The sequence below is a fragment of the Aspergillus viridinutans genome, assembly GCF_018404265.1.
Source record: "Aspergillus viridinutans IFM 47045 DNA, scaffold_8, whole genome shotgun sequence".
In the NCBI taxonomy this organism is placed as follows: Eukaryota; Fungi; Ascomycota; class Eurotiomycetes; order Eurotiales; family Aspergillaceae; genus Aspergillus; species Aspergillus viridinutans.
The window spans coordinates 1,833,688-1,853,740 of record NW_025091224.1 but is presented as its reverse complement, the minus strand read 5'-3'; the positions used below and the strand labels follow the sequence as shown (position 1 = coordinate 1,853,740).

Sequence of the window (20,053 nt, the reverse complement as noted above, 5' to 3'; positions counted from 1 at the left end):
GACTTTCAAGGGTGGGAAGCCGCTAGGTTGACTGAGAGCCATTTAGACAAGAGCATCACAGCGGATCTAGATGCACTTCAGGGGGATTGAAATACAAGCAGGCAGTCATTTGACACACCTCAGCCATCCCAGAATTCCAAAACCTTATTACGGCTAGTCGCTTCAGCGAGTTCATGTGGGCTACTGGAAAGAGCAGTGTTCGACGTTGGGCTATCGGGACCCTTAGGACACGTTCTAGATGCGGTAGAATGCAGCTGTATTTCACTGACCCCTAGGAGAAAATAACTCATAAAGTCCACGGACCAGGTAGACCACTATGCTACGTGAGTAGCATAGATCATGGCGAGTCATTGATGGGACCAATCCAGGTCCCTACATCCTGGACGTTGTACGACTCTATAATGCTGACAGGTTCCCGTCACTGGTCCAAGACTGAATATAGTTGGTCTATTCTCTTGGTCTATTTGGCTAAACGAGAGTCTTAGTATACAGCAAAATGAAGAAGAAAAAGACTAGCGCCGCAGTAGAATGTGCTTCATCAGAACAAATCTGAACAATCGGTTGCGTTAACCGTTATTGGACCTCGCAGACCTCACGCTTACAGGGCAGCCAAAGCGAGGCAGACGGCAACGACAGCGCCGAAGATGGAGCCCGAGAGACCGCTGGCAGAGTTGCTAAGGATGCCAGAAGACGAAGGAGAGGAGGAGCTGCCGGTGGAGGAAGAAGACTGGCCGGAGGCACCGGAGCCAGAAGAGCCGGAAGAGCCAGAGGAAGAGGAGCCAGAAGAGGAGCCGGAGATGGCGCTGCTAGAGGGACGCGCCGACGAGGAAGAGTTCCAAGAGCCGGCATAGGAGCCGTTGTAGGAGCCACCGGGTCCCTTGCCAACGCTGAAGGTGGGCTTAGCAGAGGCAGCCGCGCCAGAGGAAGCGGCAGCGGATCCGGTGCCCACAGCGGTAGCGAAGCCAGAGGCCTTGCCGCCAGCAACGGAGGAGGCCGAGGGGCCGGGGGTGGAGGAAGCGACAGCGGAGGAAGAAGAAGCGGAGCAGGACAGGTCAAAGAGAGGAGTGGTGGTCAGAGTGCTGCCGACGATACCGAAGCTGGGGTTGGGGGTAACTGGGTTGGTATCCTGGAGGATGTACCACCAGGTGTTGGTCTTGCCGAACAGAGGGCATCCCACCTCGTCCCAGTAAGTCTTGGCGTTGGCCAGGTTAGGGACGGCGAGGTTCTCGGTCTTGCCGCTGACGGGCCAGCCAGTCTCCGTAATCCAGACCTCCTTGCCCTTGGCGACCGCCTCGGTCTTGGCCACAGCATCGTTGAAAAGAGCCTTGGCATCGGAGATGGAGTTGGCCATGGTGTTCTGGAAGTACGGGTAGCCATCGAAACCCAGCCAGTCGCAGGCATCAATGACAGCCGAGTTGGAGCCGTTGACCCAGGCAGTCCAGGTATCGACGTGGCCGATGGAGGCACCGCTCAGTTTGGTGCCAGCAATGGTGGAACGGACCTGGTTGATGTACGAGACGAGCTCATCAGGGTTGACGCCGAGGCCAGCGTTGGCCTTGACACCGTCGACCGAGTTACGGTACAGATCCTCACTGCCGACCGAGATACCGACAACCAGCTTGGCCAAATCATCTCCGTAATCGGCAATGGCGGACTTGAGGGCGGCGATTTCGTTGGCGAAGTTTCCACCGGTAGCCCACAGACCGAGCAGAAGGGAGGTTTCCTCGGCGACGGCGGCAGGGATAGCGGAAATGGGGGTATTGGCGGTGCCTCCTTGCTGGTAGGACGGTCAGTCTCTGAAAGGCCATGACCATAGAAAATGCATGGCAACTTACAATCATGGTGTACAAGCGGGCACTGGTGAAGCCGGAAGTGCCCACCAGGTTCTTGGCCGTCGAGAATTCGGACTGGAAGTCAGATTGGGACTTGACGCTGCCATCCGACTTGGTACTGCCATAGTTGAAACCTTGGTGAGCGGCCTCGGAGGTAGCGAGCGCCAGAGCAAGGGCAACGAGCCGTGTGAAGTGCATCTTGAAGGTTGTGAAAGGGAAAGTGTGTAGAAAAGAAGGTGCAGACGTTGATTAAAGAATGTAGATAGTCAAAATCAAGAATGAAGAATGGATTTAGAGGGATAGAACGAATGAAATGAACATTGGATGTCAAAGACAAAGACCCAAGTTCGAGTAGCAGATGAGAAGAAGAAGAGAGATGACAAAGAGAGATGGACAGTAGACGAAGAAGACGAAGAGTGCATAAATAAAGAAGCAGGTCTAGACTCTGGCCCGGGTTGACCTGTCCAGCTGGGCCAAGTGGGCCGGGGCCACGTTGGCTCCCATCAGTCAGGGCTTGTGCCGGAACTAGACTAAAGATAGCATTGCCGGATATGAAATGCATGTGCTGCCTGGTGGATGGGCATAGAAATTTCAGAGAGGAACCATGGAAAGGCACAACGTCCTGCGAGGGGTTCCCTAATTCCCTCAGTCAAAGAGTGGACGAGCGGGGCAGTGGCTGAGAGGACTACCAATCAGCAGACATGTGGCAAAGGGGAGATGTCATGTAAATGGTTTAGTGCGGTGGGTATTGTATCCACTAGCGGGGCATCGAACATTGTCCAACCAATGAAATCGGGAATCTTGCCTGTCCTACCTTGGACAGTTAGACACGACTCAGCCAAGTCAATAGTCCCCTTCACGTCGCTGTCAAGACGAAATGACGGCATTTAAAAATAGCAATAATAATCAGTCCAAAGTAGGACGAGATCTAGAATTAGAATTAGATGTCTTGACTGGGAGGCCCCTGATTATGCTGGACGGGTACCTGAATATGTTTCTCCTGACTTACTCCCTACTTTATTCAAAGCAATAGGAATGCTCTGGTCCCCTTTTCTGGTACCGAATCTCTTCCTGGACAAAAGAAACCCTACATTATTACAGCCTTCTCGATAGTTACATTCCATGGGCCCTTTTGCTCTGCGGAACGACTGCATTAAGCTTAAGTTTGATGTGGTTGCTGTCCCCCTAGATTGAGATTATTGCTGTTCAATGCAGAATATATATTTCCACATACGCAGATCAATACAGCCAACGGGACGACAATCCCAGGGGATAACTCAACATTTGAATTTCATATCATGTATTCGACTGCGACATTGTTTTCAACCCTCTCTGTAAGAGATTCTATGAAGATTAGCAATAATGCTCCTGTACTCAACTCCTTGGATGCGATCACGTGATAAGAGTGACAGGTACGAAAACACCTGTCTGGACGCTTTCTCCTGCACATGGCGTAGATGTAATCCATAGGAGAGATTTCTGCGATGTCCACAGTCCTGGCTCTCCAGCGATTGAACTGCCGATGAGCAGCATGAACTTCGTCTATTCAACTTGCCTGTTCCCCAGTAAGTCATTCTAAACAGGACCTGGATATTTACCTGTCGGACATCCTATAACTATCTTCAAACACTCTTTAGTGGCTAAGTACCGATACACGAGCGCTCAGCTGGAGTTATGAGGCGTCATTGATTGCTACCATCCTTCACCCGATCTACGTGCATAAAGTGAATGAATGAAATGCCAGGAATATCAAACAATGGTAACCAGCGACGATCACTTGAACAAATACCCCGTCAGACGCTCAATCGTCCTCTTGCCGACATCGTGGTGCCGATTCTCCCCCCAAATCTTGCCACCCTCTCCGAAATGATTGGACAAATGGCCCAAGAAAAAGTCCAAATTCTGTTGGCACTGGGGAAAGGCATTCTCGAAGAAGTCATAGAGATCCTGGACCTGCGGCTTGGTCGGCGCATGGGTGACCTTTTCAGCAAAGAGATCCAAGTATTTCTGCGTGTGCGCAATGTCTGCCTTGGCATCTAGCTCCCAACCAGGCTCCAGATGTCCTGGAATGACCTTGACCGGCTTTAGAGCAGAAATGAGCGCGATGGTCTTATTCCATGCGTCGAGGAGGGCGGGGGGTTCCACCTCTTCCACCCTGTATCAAAGATGGAAGTCAGTAGTTGACGGCGGGTCGAGGTATTACTATTACAGCTTCACCAAACATGTGTGCTTCGACCATAGATAGTATCCCCACAGACGACCGTCTTCTCAGTCGGCAGCCAGAAGATGGTGTGGTCAACACTATCTCCTTGCAAGGGCCCCAGCAGCACCACGGGGCTTCCGGGGTTTCGGTTCAGCAAGAAGAAACCGAAATTGAATTCGTCTGGTTTCCTGGGCGCTTCGGGAACATTTTCCTGTCCAAAGACAGTAGGCCAATACTTGACCTTGTCATCATATTCCCGGTTGATGCCCTCCAGGACGTAAGGAGCGGCATAGAACTTGGCCGTGGGGAACGCATCCAGAATAGGATTTGCGGAAAAGAAATGGTCAGGGTGGTGATGCGTGACAAAGACGGCTTTGAGGGGATTTAAGGTGGTTTCTTTGATCCAGCGTACCACGGATAAAGCGTCAGGAATCAGGAGGGGCGGGTCTATGAGGATAGACTCCGAGGCCCCGACGATCAAGGTGGTGATGCTTGACAGGCCTTTGATAGACGAGGCATGATGATAAGTTTGTAGAGGCATGATGGACAGAATAAGACTCTATAGATGACTTTGCGAATATGGTCATTCGTGAATAGCTAGAGGAGTTAATGTACCTCGATCAAACCCTTCCTGCCTGTCGTCATCCTACTGCTGGCTCGTATAGTTGGCAGCGTGTGCGTGTTTCCCCTCATTTTTGACTCCGGTCATGCCACATCATCGGAAATCTCCCAGAATATGCCTGTGGAATCCATCGAATGTCGGCTCTATGTCGGGGAGGATCAATTCTGCCTGTGTCTGACGTGGCCATCGCCGGCAAACCCCCGACTGAGCATTGTCAAAATTTTACGATGCTTTCTTATACGATGCGGGGTAATCGTAGTCGGATCTGAGGAGACGATGGTCTTGTATTCATTATATCTTCCTGATAAGTGCATCTGGATGATCCAATGCATACATATCCACCGACTTTAACATTTCCAGACAGTTGGATATACCGTAGAAATCATCCATCATGGCTCGATTTCATCCCACCATTACGCCAGAGTCTCTGAACGACAAAGTTATTGTTGTCACGGGTCAGTCGCGTCTCTACTATCCCAACGTCCGTGGCTCACTCAGCAATAGGAGGCGCCAATGGAATCGGAGCCAGTGTGGTCGAGTATTGCTGCCAGCAAGGAGCGTATGTTTGCTTCGGCGATGTTGCTGAGGACGCTGGAAATCAGATCGCTCAGTCGCTGTGCTCGTCCGGCTCATCGTCATCCCCCCAAGCCATCTTCCAGCACACCGATGTCACTAGCTATCAATCCGTACTCGGTCTTTTTGACCTGGCCCTAAAGACACATGGCCGCGTTGATCATGCTGTTGCCTGTGCAGGTATCATGGAGATTGGTAACTGGTTCGATCCCGCCTTGACGCTGGAGACAGTTCGCCAAGTGCGTTACTACCCTACGTATTGAGCTTTTAAGATATTGACAATGAAAAGGCGCCGACAACCAAAGTCCTCGATGTCAATCTGACTGGCTGTCTCTATGTTGCTCGCATCGCCAGCGTGTACTTGCGCCAGAACCGCCCGGAAAACGCAGATCGGTCTCTTACCCTCGTCTCCTCAGTCGCTGGATTCAAGGAATCTCCCGGAATGTTTGTTTACCAAGCTTCGAAACATGGAGTGCTCGGGCTGATGCGTTCGCTGCGTTTGTACCTCTCTTCTTCGACTCATCGCATCCGAGTCAACGCCATCTGCCCATGGATGACGACCACCGCCATGGTCAATGCTGTACATGAAGCCTGGATGAAGGCAAAATTGCCGTGCAACACCCCCGCCGACGTCGCTCACATCATCGCCGGTGTCTTGGCCGATTCGTCACTCAACGGCAAGTCCATGTACGTCGAAGGAGGGCGAGGATGGGAGATTGAAGCCAATATTGATCGACTAGAACCTCAGTGGTTGGGCGAAGAACCGTCGCGGTCTCTGGCGCAGGGACAAGCAGTGCTCGGCAGTGGCATGGATTGGGCTCAATAGCAATTGAATTGTATCTATCTACTGAGACAAATGAAAAGATTCCATCCTTGATATATGTAACTGGAAGAAACATCCCGATACAGTCATCGAATCCGGATGATCGGCAATGGATATGAATTTAGCCGGTCGACATGAATTTGCTCCGGCTCCTGTCGAGAAAGTATGCTCATGTACATTCTCCATTTCGGGTCTCTCATTCGAAACTGACTCTCCTCTGTGGTTCTCCACGTAAATTCATATACCAAGTCACCTGTCAATCATGGATCAAAAGCCACCCGACACCAGGTTAGCTACTCCGGATAATCCACATGCCGCTGTTGATTTGGAGCTGCTGGACAATACAAATTCTGGCGATGTTGCCCATCAAAGACACCGTATTGCTGTGCATGGGGGCACCATGTGGTGAGCTACATCTCGGTCTTTAAATCTTCTATCTGTTACTCAAGCAAAACAATCACCTAGGAATCATGTCATGATTGTCTGTGCCGGATTCGCTGTCATGTTCACCACTTGCGCTTTTATATTTGCCTTTGGTGTCTACCAAGCTCTATATGAAGAGATGGCTCAGGAAGCGCATTCTCCTTTCGTAGGTCAATCGACAGCTCTAATTGGTTTGATTGGAACGCTGGCCATCGCTCTCATGTCTATGGGAGGTCCTCTGGCCATGACATGGGCCAAGCTCTGGTCCCCCCAAGCAGTCATCGTTGCTGGAGGCTGGGTTTTTGGTATTGCGTACATTTTGGCCGGCTTCAGCCAACGTCTCTGGCATTTTGCATTGACCCAAGGCGTGCTGCTGGGCATCGGAACCAGCATGGCATATGTACCTACCATGTCTGTCGCCCCGACCTGGTTCGATCAGCGTCGTGGGTTGGCCATGGGGATCATCATCTCCGGCAGTGGCGTCGGAGGCATGGTGTGGCCACCGTAATGCATTGAGGATTTCGGGATGCATCTCGCTCACTCTGATGTCGGGAGCAGGGTCCATTTTACGCTGGGAACCCAATTTCCAGGAGCAGCTTCGGGTACAAAACCAGAGTCTCAACCGGCGATGCGGATGGATCAAAGTGCCGTTGGTCAACTGGCGCGTGGCAAGTTCTGGACGGTTCATCGCGCAGGCCTTGGGCTGCTTTCTTCAGTCGGCCGGTTATTCGACTCCGTTGTTCTTCTACGCCGCCTATGCGCGGACGTTGGGCTACAGCGCTGCGACTGCCGACAACTTTATCGCTGTCAGCAACGCCTCGAATTTTGTCTCCAGAATCCTGATCGGATACGGCGCCGACAAGCTGGGGCGACTCAACGCGTTGGCATTCACAACTCTATTTAGTACCATCGCCGTCTTCGCGTTCTGGCTGCCCTCCATGTATCAGGAGTCGACCGTGTCGCCGTCAAGCGCTCATGGCTTATTTATCGTCTTTACCATTCTCTATGGATCCTTCGCTAGCGCATACATCTCTCTTTTCCCGGCATCTCTAATTGAACTGTTCGGCGTGCAGCACTTTACCAGCGTCAACGGGGTCTTGTACCTCATTCGAGGAATGGGAGCATTGATCGGGACGCCGTTGACTGGATTGCTGATCCCTCAGTCTACCGCTTTGGTTTCTTCGATCGTCTACGAGCGCGCGGGGATCGTCTGCGGTGTTCTGCTTTTTGCAGCCACACTTGCCTGCTTTTGGGTGAGAATTGAGGCAACTCTGGGCGAGTTAGGAAGATGGAAGGCTTGACATGATTGACTATGCAAGTAAAATCGTGATCTATTTGAGTCGTTCATAGTATTGCACTGAAATATGCAGATATTGCAATACAGCTTCGACCTCGGCCCTTCTTTGCCTGGCTGCACTGCAGTACCTTATTACTGGAAGTCCTGGGAATCGAAAAAAGGTAGGCGACGTCCCACCAGTGCATTATAATGACCGATTTTGATCCGACAAGTCCTTCTCTTTATCCTTGCTGATCTTGCTCTTGTCTGCGACGATGTACGCTCCTGGAACCTCCTTGCCGGAGCCGTCTAACGCAGCGACTCCGATGATAGGAACGTCCATGGTCAGCAGATGTTGCAGCAACAGAGCTTCAATTCGGGGGCGCCAGCTGCAGACCGATAGCATCATGAGTGTACTGAAGAAGAGACTTAAAAGGTCGACGTCGGGAATACCGCAGCCTTTTCCTGCGGGGTACATCATCTTCCGCCGAAGTTTTGTGGAATTTGCGCTTAGAAACGGCTGCGCCAGGGAGACACAAGGGTAATGCGAAGTGGGCGCGTGTACGATCGTAAAGTCCAATGGATTTTGGCTCGAGTATTGCCGCATGATGGATCAATGGCAGGAGATACAGACCGCATATTATGTCTTGTATATGCCTGAACACCATTTCAGCAGCAGTTATACCCGGCTGAGATCATCGGCAGAATCTTCGCGATGATTCATTGACTGATTGGTCCATTCATTGCGTTCAACTTGCAGGGAAATCATTCTACAGAATCCACCTCAATCAGCAGTCAACAATAGGGGAATGCATGTTTTGAAATCCAATCCCGCTAGACGAAAAAGGCGTCCGGACGATGTACCCTCAGTCTAGGGACCACATATCACAGTTATTGTGGTATAATATCTTGACACATGTTCCGAATCCTCCTGTTCCTCGGCTCCTGTTTAGTCCAGTTTCTCCCGTCAGGGAAGTAGAGTAACCACCTGGTTAGCAGTCTTAGAACAGTAGTTCAGCCTTCTTTTCCATAGAACGAGCGAGGTCACCAGAGGTATAACCAGCCTTTCATGCCAAGCTTTGTTAACGGCCTTGCCAATGAGCCTATACAGTCTCGCTCTGGAGATACGCAGATAAGATGAGAAGGAGGGCTTAAAAATCATTGTGCTCTCATCAGCCAATCAGAAATAATCATCCAGGGTAGGATAAACGACGATCGACAAGGGTGTTCCGCATAGGACTCTAGCACGAGCTGTGGATCCTCTAGGCATCTTGGCCCATGAGGATGATGCAAAATTCCCTCAAGTCTCACATCTGCTTTTACGAGCCACAGGCAACCAACAACTCAATTAGAACAAGTCTTCTTGTCATTCCCACTTTGCCGGACCGAACATGAAGACTGCGGCTGGAGTACTGGTCATTGCTGTCAGCAGCCTGGCTGTAGGTGCTGATGCCGCGAAGGAAGCTCCACCAGCCCCCCCGGGGAGCAGCTACGCCTCGGGCTTTGACATGACGCGGAATTGGGCGAATCTGAGTCCATATCAGGAGGCGGATGGCTTTGGTGTGCCCAAAGGAATGCCGCATGGCTGTGAGCTGTCCCAAGTCCATGTGCTACATCGCCATGCTGAACGCTACCCGACCCCGTATCCCTTGGACGGGCAGGGGATGGAGGACTTTGCCGCCAAATGGAGCAATTACACCAAGAGACATCATCACGAAGCCACGGCCACGGGTCCATTGAGCTTTTTGGATGATTGGGAATACATCCTGGGCGAGGACACCCTCCTGGAAACCGGCGCAGCGACCGAGGCAACCGCGGGAGCCAGCTTCTGGACCAAGTACGGACGGCTACTGTACCGTGCCGGCCGGGAGAACGGAGCGGCCTGGAATGCCTCGTTGAATGTGTATCCAAACGGCACGGCCCGTCCAAAGCCGGTGTTTCGCACAACCTCGCAGCCGCGGATCCTGGAGAGTGCTCGATGGTGGCTAAGTGTGTATTCTTTGGGCGAGTAGCAATACGTAGCTAACAGGTATCTCAAGGTGGATTCTTTGGCAACACTGGTGCCAACAGTTCTTATGATCAATATGACTTGGTCGTCATTCCAGAGGTGTCCAATTTCAACAACACTCTGGCCTCGTACGACTCGTGTCCTGGAGATATGACCGAAGGGTGAGTGATAAACTTTCTGACATTTCTTGATGACAACGAGGCTAAGATGACCAGGGATGATTCTGCACAAGAATTCATTCCCCGCTATACTCGGCAGGCCATCTCCCGTCTCTCCCGTTATCTGCCCAAGGACTTTAACCTGACGGCTTTCGATGTGCTAGCGATGCAGAATATCTGCGTCTACGAGTACACCAGCCTTGGGAGTTCCTCTTTCTGCTCACTCTTCACCGAACAGGAGTGGAAGGATTTTGCCTATAATGTCGACGTGCAGTACTACGGGGACTATGCGTACGGATCTCCTACAGGCCGTGCGCAGGGCATCGGCTATGTCCTTGAACTGGCGGCTCGACTGCAGGGCCAGCTGATCTACTCCAGCGACACGAGCATTACTTTTACCTACGACAATAACCTGTCACAATTTCCCCTCGACCAGCCCTTCTACCTTGACATGTCGCATGACGATATCATCCTGTCCGTCATCACTGCGTTGGGCCTGCGCTATTTCAGATATGGACCGCACGGCCTGCCCGGGAATGTCGACCACGCACTCAACCGGACTTTTGCCATGAGCCAGATGACGCCATTCGGAGCGCGTCTCATGTCGGAGGTTTGGACCTGTCCTCGTAACGCGTCATTTGACTCCCTTGCCGCGGTGCTATATCGTAACCCCCAGGTCGACCGCACTGTAGACACGACCAAGTTCATCCGCTTTGTTCTGAACGGAGCTCCCTTGCCGCTGGATGGACTGGTAGGATGTGAACAGGCTCGCCATGGGTTCTGCCCGGTCGAGGGATTCTTGAGTGGCGTTCCGACGCTGAAGAAAGAGGCAGAATATCAAAAGGCCTGCTTCGGACATTATCCGACTGGAAGCCAGGTTGGCGACGGTGCTCCAGAATCTTGAGTTCATTTATCCAAGACCCCGTGTGACAGGGGTGGTGCATTGTATGATTTGTATCGTACGTTCAGTCATCCTTTTATTATAATAATTCTGCCGGGACGTGTTGGACAAAACGCACTCACAGAGCAACAGAATTGCACGTCCATATTGAGAGTATAGTCTTGGCGTCTGATAATGTCTTAGCACTCCTGTCTAGGCTCTTCAGGGTCCAAATATGTTAAAGCACTCTACCGTTTTGGGCTGAAACAGAAACCCCCTTTTGACCGAAATGAGCTGATAGGCCGAGGCTAAAACAGCAAACGCAGAGGTCTTGGTCCCTGAATCTCAGCATGTAACAACCGCTGATCATTGCGTATTGGTGGTGTAGAGGCTAAAATGCCTGCTAGTGCTCCTTCGTAAATGGCTTCAAAATGGCATTTATCCGAACGCAACCCCTCCTGCCTTCCCCTCCTCAGCCGAAAGCTTCAGCCTGTTGTCATTCTGCAGTGGCATATCCAACCTCATGATCATGTATCTTCCAATTCAGCCGGATTTGCTTGCAGAATTGTGGACTCTGGACCACATGCTCCGCAGCGGGTGCCCCGAATTAACTGCCGCATCCCTGATGGGCGTGACAAAGTCGATCAGGGCCCAAACACTATAATCCCAATATAGCCGCTAGAGTAGCGTCAGTGTCAGGATGTCGCGATGTGGGGTTGGCCGGTATTAGCTCACTCCTCTTCTGCCGGTGATGCAAAGGTATAAAGAGCAGAGACATCCTCGAGTATGGACTCCACCAAATACTCCCTCTGACAATCATATCTGCAGTCAAACGCCGATCCCCGTTGAACATCATGGTTTCTTTCTCGTACCTACTGCTGGCGTGCTCCGCCATTGGAGCTCTGGCTGCCCCCGTCGAATCCGAGGGCACCACGTTCAACGAGACTGCTCTCCATGAGTTCGCTGAACGCTCCACCCCAAGCTCAACCGGATGGAGCAATGGTTACTACTACTCCTTCTGGACCGATGGCGGCGGTGATGTGACCTACACCAATGGGGCCGGTGGCTCGTACTCGGTCAACTGGAAAAACGTGGGCAACTTTGTCGGTGGAAAGGGCTGGAACCCTGGAAGCGCTAGGTATAGAGCGTCGTCAACCTCTGATTTGAAGACCTATGGCTGATAGAAAATAGAACCATCAACTACGGAGGCAGCTTCAACCCCAGCGGCAATGGCTACCTGTCCGTCTACGGCTGGACCACCAACCCTCTGATTGAGTATTATGTTGTGGAGTCGTATGGCACATACAACCCCAGCAGCGGCGCAACCTACAAGGGCAGTGTCACCACCGATGGTGGCACTTACAACATCTACACGGCCGTTCGCTACAATGCCCCCTCCATCGAAGGCACCAAGACTTTCACCCAGTACTGGTCGGTGCGGACCTCCAAGCGTACCGGAGGCACTGTCACCATGGCCAGCCATTTCAACGCCTGGAGCAGGCTGGGCATGAACCTTGGAACTCACAACTACCAGATTGTCGCCACTGAGGGTTATCAGAGCAGCGGATCTTCTTCCATCACTGTCTACTAGATTACTGCACTGAGACTGATTGTTGAATGGCGAGATGGTTGCGAGAGTTTTTAAGAATCAAGAGGCGATAACTATGGAATGTGTTTGTGCTTACATCTCTGTTCCTGAAAACCTGTCTTTGGAATTGGGTCACTATGTTTAAACCAGCTTCATTTCTGGATCTTTAAGGAATGAGTGATCAAATCTTTTGAACAGTGAAAGACATGCACTACCTTGGTATACACTATTATGCCTGGTTGCCATCGTGGGAACAAGGCTTCATTATCCAGCCAGGTCAGGGGGAGCAGAAACGAATTGTTGTAGACAATCCGATCACTACTTAGACGCCTGTAGCTCTTCTCTCATGGCTTCAATCTCCCCATCGAAGTGATTCAGAAAATCTTCATCGCCCCTGGATGTCTTCCACCCCAGCCGAATGCGAGCAAAATCGGCTCTCGCCCGGGAACTATATCCGCATTAGTAATGTTATGTGTTAGCTAGGTCTTGCTTGTGGTACATACTTGGACGCAAGAGTGATTTCCACGAGACTCTCATTGCCCCCAGTGATTTCTGCTGCTGCTTCCTTCATACTGATCGACTCGACTTTGTTATTGTCTAATAGTCCCTGCTTGTGCAGAGCGTCAGCAATACCCTGGCTAACCTGTAGCCATGTATGCTCTCCACTCTCGACGAAGAAGACGGCCCTGGGGCCCGATGGAAGCCAGTCAGGTTGTTCTCGCACAGCCCGGAAGAGGAGGAGATAGAAGTTTGCCAGATCCAGGATGTGGACATGATTCCAGATCTATGACGAGAAATGTCAGCCAGAATCTACCATATACTGCATATCAAACCTACACCAGCTCCACTCTCAATGACGGCAGCACGGCCTCGTTTGCGGGCAAGGCGCGCAAGATTGGGCACCTGTTGACTTAGTGTCGCAAATGGACCGGATCCTTTGCCATCTACGGTTTGTCAGCATCAATTCGGCTTGGTACGCATTTACCGGGATGAAGAGCATACAGATAGTGGGAGGAACGACGATATACGTCTTGACACCAAGACTCAATCCTGTCTCGACAACCGCGACATCGGTGACCCGTTGCCCGTAGCGCTCGGGATGGTTCTTCTCCATGGCGTAGACGTCGTCCTTCTCGTCCGACCAGATTTTCTGATTCTGGGGCGTACCGGTGTAGGGATGGTCTCCCAGGATTGACGTGCCAGAGGTCTACATGTCGTCAGCGTTGCAATTTTTGACACAATGGATTCGCAAGGAGAAAACCTACATGGATCATGTACGTATCTTTGCCAGTAGCTTTCTGCCTCTGGCTCAACCCTTCTATCAAGGCCTTGGCTGAGCTATCGTGGGAGGCAGATGCGGCATTGATTACCACTAGAGCGATGTGTGAGTGCAAGTCAAAGCATCAGTATAGAACGAGTCAATACCATCATGCTGGGAAGCCGCCTCTCTACATGCGTCAAGGTCGTCCAGGCCATTGAATTTCAGAGGCTTGACTCCGAGAGACTGGAGTCGGGCCGCCTGTTCTGGTCGACGGATCAAGGCTGAGATGGTCAATTCAGACGCCTCGGCGGATTGCAAGAGTTCGGTAAGGATTGAGCCTCCACTGCATAGTGTCAGAGCTATACTGCGATTGGTCCGCTTAGGTTGACGCCACTCACATGTATCCGGTCGCACCAACAATAAGAACGCTCTTTGCTGTAGTGGGAGACGCCATGACTACCAGCAGATTAGACGAGTCTAATTGCTAATTTGTCTTTTTTGTCTGCTTCATGACAACCATTTTATATTCTGTCGCTGAGTTAGAGCGGCCGACATCCATTAGTAATTCCGCCGAGGGGTGACGTCTTGGATCAAAACTCTCCGGATTATTAGAAATTGCTGGTTGAACTTTTCCCCAGACAAGTCTCAATTAGGCAAGTCGAAGCAAGCCAATTTTTAAGGTACCTTATTTCTTCAAGAGTTTTGAAGAGAAAATTTGCATTGCTGATTAATGACCGTCAAGCTGCTATCAAAGACGGTCGAAGCAACAACTAGAATATGGGAGTAGCCCTATGACGATACATCATCCTATATACACATGCTTCGAAGTCTGCAATTGATTTAGTCGTCAGGGGCAGCATAGCACAACTCTGACAATGACACTGCAGGAATATATCTGTGCAGCACAGCACAGTGGATATAGGCAGCAATACAACCAATGAAGTAAAGAAGAACATTCCAAATGATGATTCTCAAGGTCAACATCCATCTCAACACTTAGACTACAACTTGATATGTACCTTTCTCAAGGATCAAATGAGACATCAAACCTTGTGCAGAAATGTGAGATGGCAATACTGACCTTGAACTGACTCCATCCAAAAAGGGATCTCTTTTCTCTATCTGTAAACTATTCCTGGCGCGGTAAGGGAATGCTAACCTGTTTTGGCATTAGGCAACCAGATTGTTAATCACAAGTGGGCCTTTCTCTTGGCAGGAGACAATATCCCGCGCCCTGATTGAGCCAAGTGGGGAGACCCTGATGGCCACAGTGAGTTCCCATTGGCTCAAAAGTGTCCCTGAGACACCCGAGTCTTGGCCGCTTTTGTCTCAGTGGTGGATCCAGAGTTTCATGACTGAATAATATTGGTCTAAAAATGCAATGACCCAATGATCGGATGATGCTGGCATCTGTCGTGGTCACAGTGGCATTGGCACCCTTGGCAGTCAGTCAGCACTGCCTTGCCCCCTTAAAAAATAATAATAATGAGGAGGTATTATTATTACCTATGATTGATTTTATGATTAGTTTTTCCCAGACCACACTGCCTCAACTGCCTGGCTCTCACTTCCCACCCCTAAGATACGTAGTTATTGTTGTTCCTGTCTATCAGAGCCAGATCATTCTGTTTTGGTATGATGGTCCTGGTGATTCGTCCAACCTGATTTCTGCCATCCCCTTGGTTACCTTCCCTTCCCATTTCTTTGAGCCTCTCCCCGTTTCTCCTCCTTCCATCAGTCAGCCATCGCTTTCGGGATGCGCATGCTGAGTTTGCGCCAACTCTGCGGGGCCACCACTTTGCTCCTCTCCGGGCAGGTGGCCCTAGCAGATCTCGGGATCCAGGCCCAGAATGTTGGTATGTCTTCCAAAAAACCTCATCTTTGACGTCTTTAGAAGTACACCTTGTAACACATGCTATGATGATCAGATTCACTCAAGTCGGCGGCCAAAACCGTCGCTGCTCCCATGATGGAGTTTTATGACAAGAACCAGACCGAAGGCATCCCAGGAAAGCTGACCGGCACCTGGTACGTGGCCGGCGCCATGTTCATGACCCTCATCCAGTACTGGCAGGCCTCGAGCGATGACACCTACAATTCCGTCGTGTCACATGACCTGATGTTCCAGTCGGGCGAGAATTATGACTTCTTCTCGGGCAACTACAGCCAATGGCTGGTAAGTCGCAACAGTTTTTTAGGCTCTGCTTATGCTAACATCTCCCAGGGTAATGATGATCAGATGTTCTGGGGTCTCGCCTCCATCACAGCTTCGGAGACGGGATTCCCGGAGATCTCAGGCAAACCCACCTGGACCTCTCTGGCTCGGGTCGTCTTCAACATGCAAGCGGCCCGGTGGGATAAGGTGGCCTGCGATGGCGGCATGCGGTGGCAGATCTGGCCCTATCAGGCCGGTTACACCATGAAGAATGCCATCTCCAACGGTGGTCTCTTTGAACTGTCGGCCCGACTCGCGCGCTTCACCAGGAACGACACCTATGCGCAATGGGCCGACAAGATCTGGGATTGGTCGGCCAGCACTCCACTGATGCAGACGGATCGCTGGTACATTGCCGATTCCACCTCCAACGAAGCCAACTGCAAGGATGCCGGAAACACCCAGTGGTCGTACAACTACGGCACCTACCTGTCGGGGGCCTCGTTCATGTACAACTACGTAAGTCAACCCCCCCCATGTCAAGTAAGACTTGCTCGACCGGCACGCTGATTTTCTGATGGCGAAAAAGACCAACGGTGACGACAAGTGGCTGCAAAGAGTCAACGGCCTGTTGGAGTCTCTTATCGGCACCTTCTGCCCCAAGGACAAGGGCGGCAACGTCTTGTCCGAGGTTGCCTGTGAGCCCATCATGACCTGCGATCGTAATCAAATCGGCTTTAAAGGGTACACGGCCATGTGGCTGGCTCATACCGCCATCCTCGTCCCCTCGACGGCGGCCCGGATCTTGCCCGTCCTTCAGGGATCCGCTCTGGCCATCTCCAAACAGTGCTCCAAGGCGCCCGACAATACCTGCGGCCTTCGCTGGTGGGAGCCCACCTGGGACGGCCTTACTCCCGGTCTGGAGACGCAGATGGCTGCCCTGGCGGGCATCACGGCCAATCTGATGTACTACAAGTCGACCGCCCCGAACACCATTGACTCGAACCCGGACGGCAAGGAGCATCAAATTGACACCCATGAGGATGAAACGCCGAATGCGCTGCATCCCATCAACACAGGCGATCGCGCGGGGGCATGGATTCTCACCGTGATCATCGTGGTTGCCGTCGGGGGATCCGTTGGGTGGTTGATCAAGTCTTGAATCTCTGGGATACTTTCTTGCTCATTATCTTTTTTGGAGACAACAGTTGCTTGTGTGTCTGTTGTCCGGCGTGATTTGGTGAGGGTTTGGATTCGCACATTCTGTCATATTCGGGGCTCATTCCCGTTGTGTTATCATTTCTTGTATTACTTTTCCCACATAGAGTCGACAATTTCCAACAATATAGCTGCATCGGACTCCATCCGAGTGTCGAACTGAACTGATCTCACCGCTCCACTTAAGCTTCACCGACGCGCTTGTAGTAGTCCTGCCCCACCACCACTTATAAAACAACACAAAGATCCTGGGGTGATCAGTCGAACAACCCATCCACGTCCTGATCCCGTCTACCCAACATGGTGTACACTATCGTCGTCCGTATGTTATACTCTCCATAATCAATCCCGCCGAGCTCAAACTCATCTTTGCAGATCTCCGCGCAAAGCCGGATCCCGAGTGCATCTCGAAACTGCATGCAAAGCTCCTCGAGGCCTCGGCCGTATACTCCAAGGACAAGGAGACTCTGTCCTGGTTCGTGATGCAGTCGGTCCATGACAAGCAGGACTTTTGCATCGTGGAGCGCTATCTGAACGAGGGCTCCCAGAAGTACCATCTGGAGAACCCGTACTGGAAGACCTTTGATCCCTATGTCATCCCGCTGTTGGAGAAGCCCATGGATTTGAGACGATTTGAGGAGTTGGTTCCAGAGGGAGAGAAGCAGTAGATAGAATCTCTTTGTCTTTGTATTTCTAGTCTTTAACGCGTAAATGAAGCGCAGAATGGATGAGTTTCAGAGGATCGATCACTTTGGTTCTTGACGCGAGCGCTTGTGGAATCTCTGCCTGAGCAACAAGGCACCAATTTGTTTGATTCGCATCTCCACTGTCTTTATTACTGCTCTCCCTGCGTTTCTCATCTCTGAAAACATCAACAATCGTGTCAAAATATCTCCAGAATGTCGAACAATCAATCCAGCGATGCTCTCTCGTTCCCTGATTCAAGTCGGGTATTCTTAGAGCCCCATCTTCCGCCAAAAATTAAATTTCCACAATCCCCAGATTCTGATCTCCCCTTCACCACGCTCACTTTTGCTACTTCCCTCGACTCTGCTCTGGCCCTGTCACCAGGCGCAAAAACCGTACTTTCAGGGCCGCAATCGAAAGCGATGACCCACTATCTCCGGTCGCGTCATGATTCTATCCTCATCGGGGTTGGCACTGCGGTTGCAGATGACCCTGGATTGAACTGCCGCATCGCCGGCGTCGGCGGCTACGGGGGTCAAGGTCTAGAAGGACAACCCCGACCGATCGTCATCGACCCCATCGCCCGATGGGACTTTACAGAGAGCTCCAAGATTCTGGCACTGGCCCGGGAGGGTCGGGGTCGAGCGCCCTTTATCATCACAGGGTCGCAGTCCGTCCCGGCAGAGAAGAAAACTCTGTTGGAGAGACACGGCGGCAAGTTCATCTCTCTCGATGTGATGACCTCTGAAACAGGGGAGCATCGCATGGACTGGATCACTCTGCTCAAGGCCCTCAGCAAAGAAGGACTGAAGAGTGTCCTGATTGAGGGAGGAGGGACCATCATCAATTCTCTCCTGGAGCCTTCCTATCAACATCTCATTGACTCGGTCATTGTCACGATCGCTCCAACCTGGCTCGGACAAGGAGGAGTGGTCGTTTCGCCTAAGCGACGATTCAACGAGCAAGGCGTGGCCATTCCCGCGTCGCGATTAACCGACGTCAAATGGTATCCTTTCGGAGAGGACGTTGTGCTTTGCGGGAGGATCAAGTCCTGAACCTGCATCTCCCAGCCGAGATGCATCAGTCAAAGAGTTTACACCTACAGAATTTGGATTCCTGCCTTTCATGGCTATTTACACAAAAATCATGACCTCTCTTGATGTTACCCCTTTATCTAATGGTATCACTAATAAACAATCTCTGCCGAGTAGATGGCTTGCTCTCCGTTGGTACTGCCATCCTCAAACCATCTGGTGATCACTCTCTCCTTATCATGAAGTGACGATTAACCCAGAACGGGACCGGATTGGAGATAGGCTCAAGAGAAGCTGTGCAACTTGATATGCTCATGACGAGAGACAACGACTATCGTGATTCACATTGAAGCTGCCGAAATAAGAGAAGGATGGACAGCCGGTTCAGCAGACCAGGAAGCAGAAAAGACGTGGAAGACAAGCGTTAACGCTATCCTGTGTCTCCTACTGGCACAATGTAGCACCAGGGTCTCTTCTCCACGCTCCACAGTGGAATAGTGTCTTTGTCAGACGAGTGCCGGGTTCCGTTCCAGAGTTTATATATGGCCTCGAACCAGTCATCATGGCTAACAATAGTGTCTGAGTGAGTGGTGGAGCATACTACGTCGTGTCATATGGGCGTGCGACCTCGCAATACTCAATATCGCAATTGTAGCGGAATTAGCCGGGGCGCTAAGCTTCACTGTCTACAGGGGCAAAAGCTTCGGTAGAATTACTCGGGGCATTCTTCACTAGCAGCCGTCATTCTGTTCTGATCATTGTTCAATCTGGACGCATCGGAGGTAGAATGATCGAGACGAGGGCCAAGCATTTGATCTACATCAGCCGTACTTGGAACATGTCTTTGGCTCTGGGCAGGAAGCCATACATGGGTCCTTGCTGTGTCCTTTAATCTATGGTCGATAATACAAGGAATCTAGACATCAGTTCCCTGATTGAGACACGGTACTTTGTATATGGCTGCCTCAGGAATCAGGATATTGCAAGCCGAATTTCCAAGGCATGAACAACACGTGATCTTATCGAAATTGGCCCAATCAGACGCGAGAAGTGCAGCGTATGGGCCCATGATCATCGCGATAATCTCCTGATAGCTGCTCTCTACACACGGGCGCATCCAGGATCATCAGATTATTTGTGGCTGTTAAAAAGGATATCATCGCAATTCATATTCCCAACTCAAAACATCATGACACCCATCATGGTTCATCCAATCGAGCCTTCGAACCCGAGCTCAGCGCCTCGAGACCCGGTGACGGATTCTTCGGAGCATTCTACGTCATCCAACTTCCTTGTCAACGTCCTCCATCCG

At 51.3% G+C, this 20,053-nt stretch overlaps 11 protein-coding genes across 11 annotated transcripts; 7 read left to right on the top strand and 4 right to left on the bottom strand.

The window, feature by feature from the left end:
- Positions 1-598: 598 nt before the first annotated feature.
- Positions 599-2,030, bottom strand: bgt2 (GPI-anchored beta-1,3-endoglucanase EglC; the record flags this gene model as incomplete). Its single annotated transcript, XM_043272765.1, has 2 exons — positions 599-1,777; positions 1,836-2,030. 2 exons carry the CDS (start codon positions 2,028-2,030, stop codon positions 599-601), a joined length of 1,374 nt encoding a protein of 457 aa, XP_043128700.1.
- Positions 2,031-3,605: 1,575 nt separating this feature from the next.
- Positions 3,606-4,576, bottom strand: Aspvir_009626 (MBL fold metallo-hydrolase; the record flags this gene model as incomplete). Its single annotated transcript, XM_043272764.1, has 2 exons — positions 3,606-3,987; positions 4,050-4,576. 2 exons carry the CDS (start codon positions 4,574-4,576, stop codon positions 3,606-3,608), a joined length of 909 nt encoding a protein of 302 aa, XP_043128699.1.
- A 472-nt stretch (positions 4,577-5,048) lies between these two features.
- On the top strand, positions 5,049-6,056 carry Aspvir_009625 (putative 3-hydroxyacyl-CoA dehydrogenase; the record flags this gene model as incomplete). Its single annotated transcript, XM_043272763.1, has 3 exons — positions 5,049-5,112; positions 5,162-5,469; positions 5,520-6,056. The coding sequence occupies 3 exons, from the start codon at positions 5,049-5,051 to the stop codon at positions 6,054-6,056; spliced, it is 909 nt and encodes a 302-aa protein (XP_043128698.1).
- Positions 6,057-6,315: 259 nt separating this feature from the next.
- On the top strand, positions 6,316-7,777 carry Aspvir_009624 (uncharacterized protein; the record flags this gene model as incomplete). The annotated part of the gene is made up of 3 exons (XM_043272762.1): positions 6,316-6,458; positions 6,519-6,969; positions 7,067-7,777. 3 exons carry the CDS (start codon positions 6,316-6,318, stop codon positions 7,775-7,777), a joined length of 1,305 nt encoding a protein of 434 aa, XP_043128697.1.
- Positions 7,778-7,957: 180 nt separating this feature from the next.
- Positions 7,958-8,359, bottom strand: Aspvir_009623 (uncharacterized protein; the record flags this gene model as incomplete). Its single annotated transcript, XM_043272761.1, has 1 exon — positions 7,958-8,359. One exon carries the CDS (start codon positions 8,357-8,359, stop codon positions 7,958-7,960), a length of 402 nt encoding a protein of 133 aa, XP_043128696.1.
- Positions 8,360-9,143: 784 nt separating this feature from the next.
- On the top strand, positions 9,144-10,822 carry Aspvir_009622 (histidine phosphatase family protein; the record flags this gene model as incomplete). The annotated part of the gene is made up of 3 exons (XM_043272760.1): positions 9,144-9,741; positions 9,792-9,921; positions 9,976-10,822. 3 exons carry the CDS (start codon positions 9,144-9,146, stop codon positions 10,820-10,822), a joined length of 1,575 nt encoding a protein of 524 aa, XP_043128695.1.
- Positions 10,823-11,652: 830 nt separating this feature from the next.
- On the top strand, positions 11,653-12,389 carry Aspvir_009621 (glycoside hydrolase family 11 protein; the record flags this gene model as incomplete). Its single annotated transcript, XM_043272759.1, has 2 exons — positions 11,653-11,936; positions 11,990-12,389. The coding sequence occupies 2 exons, from the start codon at positions 11,653-11,655 to the stop codon at positions 12,387-12,389; spliced, it is 684 nt and encodes a 227-aa protein (XP_043128694.1).
- A 315-nt stretch (positions 12,390-12,704) lies between these two features.
- Aspvir_009620 (uncharacterized protein) lies at positions 12,705-14,101 on the bottom strand (the record flags this gene model as incomplete). Its single annotated transcript, XM_043272758.1, has 7 exons — positions 12,705-12,834; positions 12,890-13,170; positions 13,224-13,330; positions 13,389-13,593; positions 13,652-13,758; positions 13,812-13,990; positions 14,046-14,101. 7 exons carry the CDS (start codon positions 14,099-14,101, stop codon positions 12,705-12,707), a joined length of 1,065 nt encoding a protein of 354 aa, XP_043128693.1.
- Positions 14,102-15,403: 1,302 nt separating this feature from the next.
- Positions 15,404-16,964, top strand: Aspvir_009619 (glycoside hydrolase family 76 protein; the record flags this gene model as incomplete). Its single annotated transcript, XM_043272757.1, has 4 exons — positions 15,404-15,503; positions 15,576-15,823; positions 15,872-16,321; positions 16,392-16,964. 4 exons carry the CDS (start codon positions 15,404-15,406, stop codon positions 16,962-16,964), a joined length of 1,371 nt encoding a protein of 456 aa, XP_043128692.1.
- Positions 16,965-17,320: 356 nt separating this feature from the next.
- Aspvir_009618 (putative quinol monooxygenase) lies at positions 17,321-17,688 on the top strand (the record flags this gene model as incomplete). The annotated part of the gene is made up of 2 exons (XM_043272756.1): positions 17,321-17,342; positions 17,396-17,688. 2 exons carry the CDS (start codon positions 17,321-17,323, stop codon positions 17,686-17,688), a joined length of 315 nt encoding a protein of 104 aa, XP_043128691.1.
- Positions 17,689-17,919: 231 nt separating this feature from the next.
- Aspvir_009617 (RibD family protein) lies at positions 17,920-18,762 on the top strand (the record flags this gene model as incomplete). Its single annotated transcript, XM_043272755.1, has 1 exon — positions 17,920-18,762. The coding sequence occupies one exon, from the start codon at positions 17,920-17,922 to the stop codon at positions 18,760-18,762; it is 843 nt and encodes a 280-aa protein (XP_043128690.1).
- Positions 18,763-20,053: the final 1,291 nt, after the last annotated feature.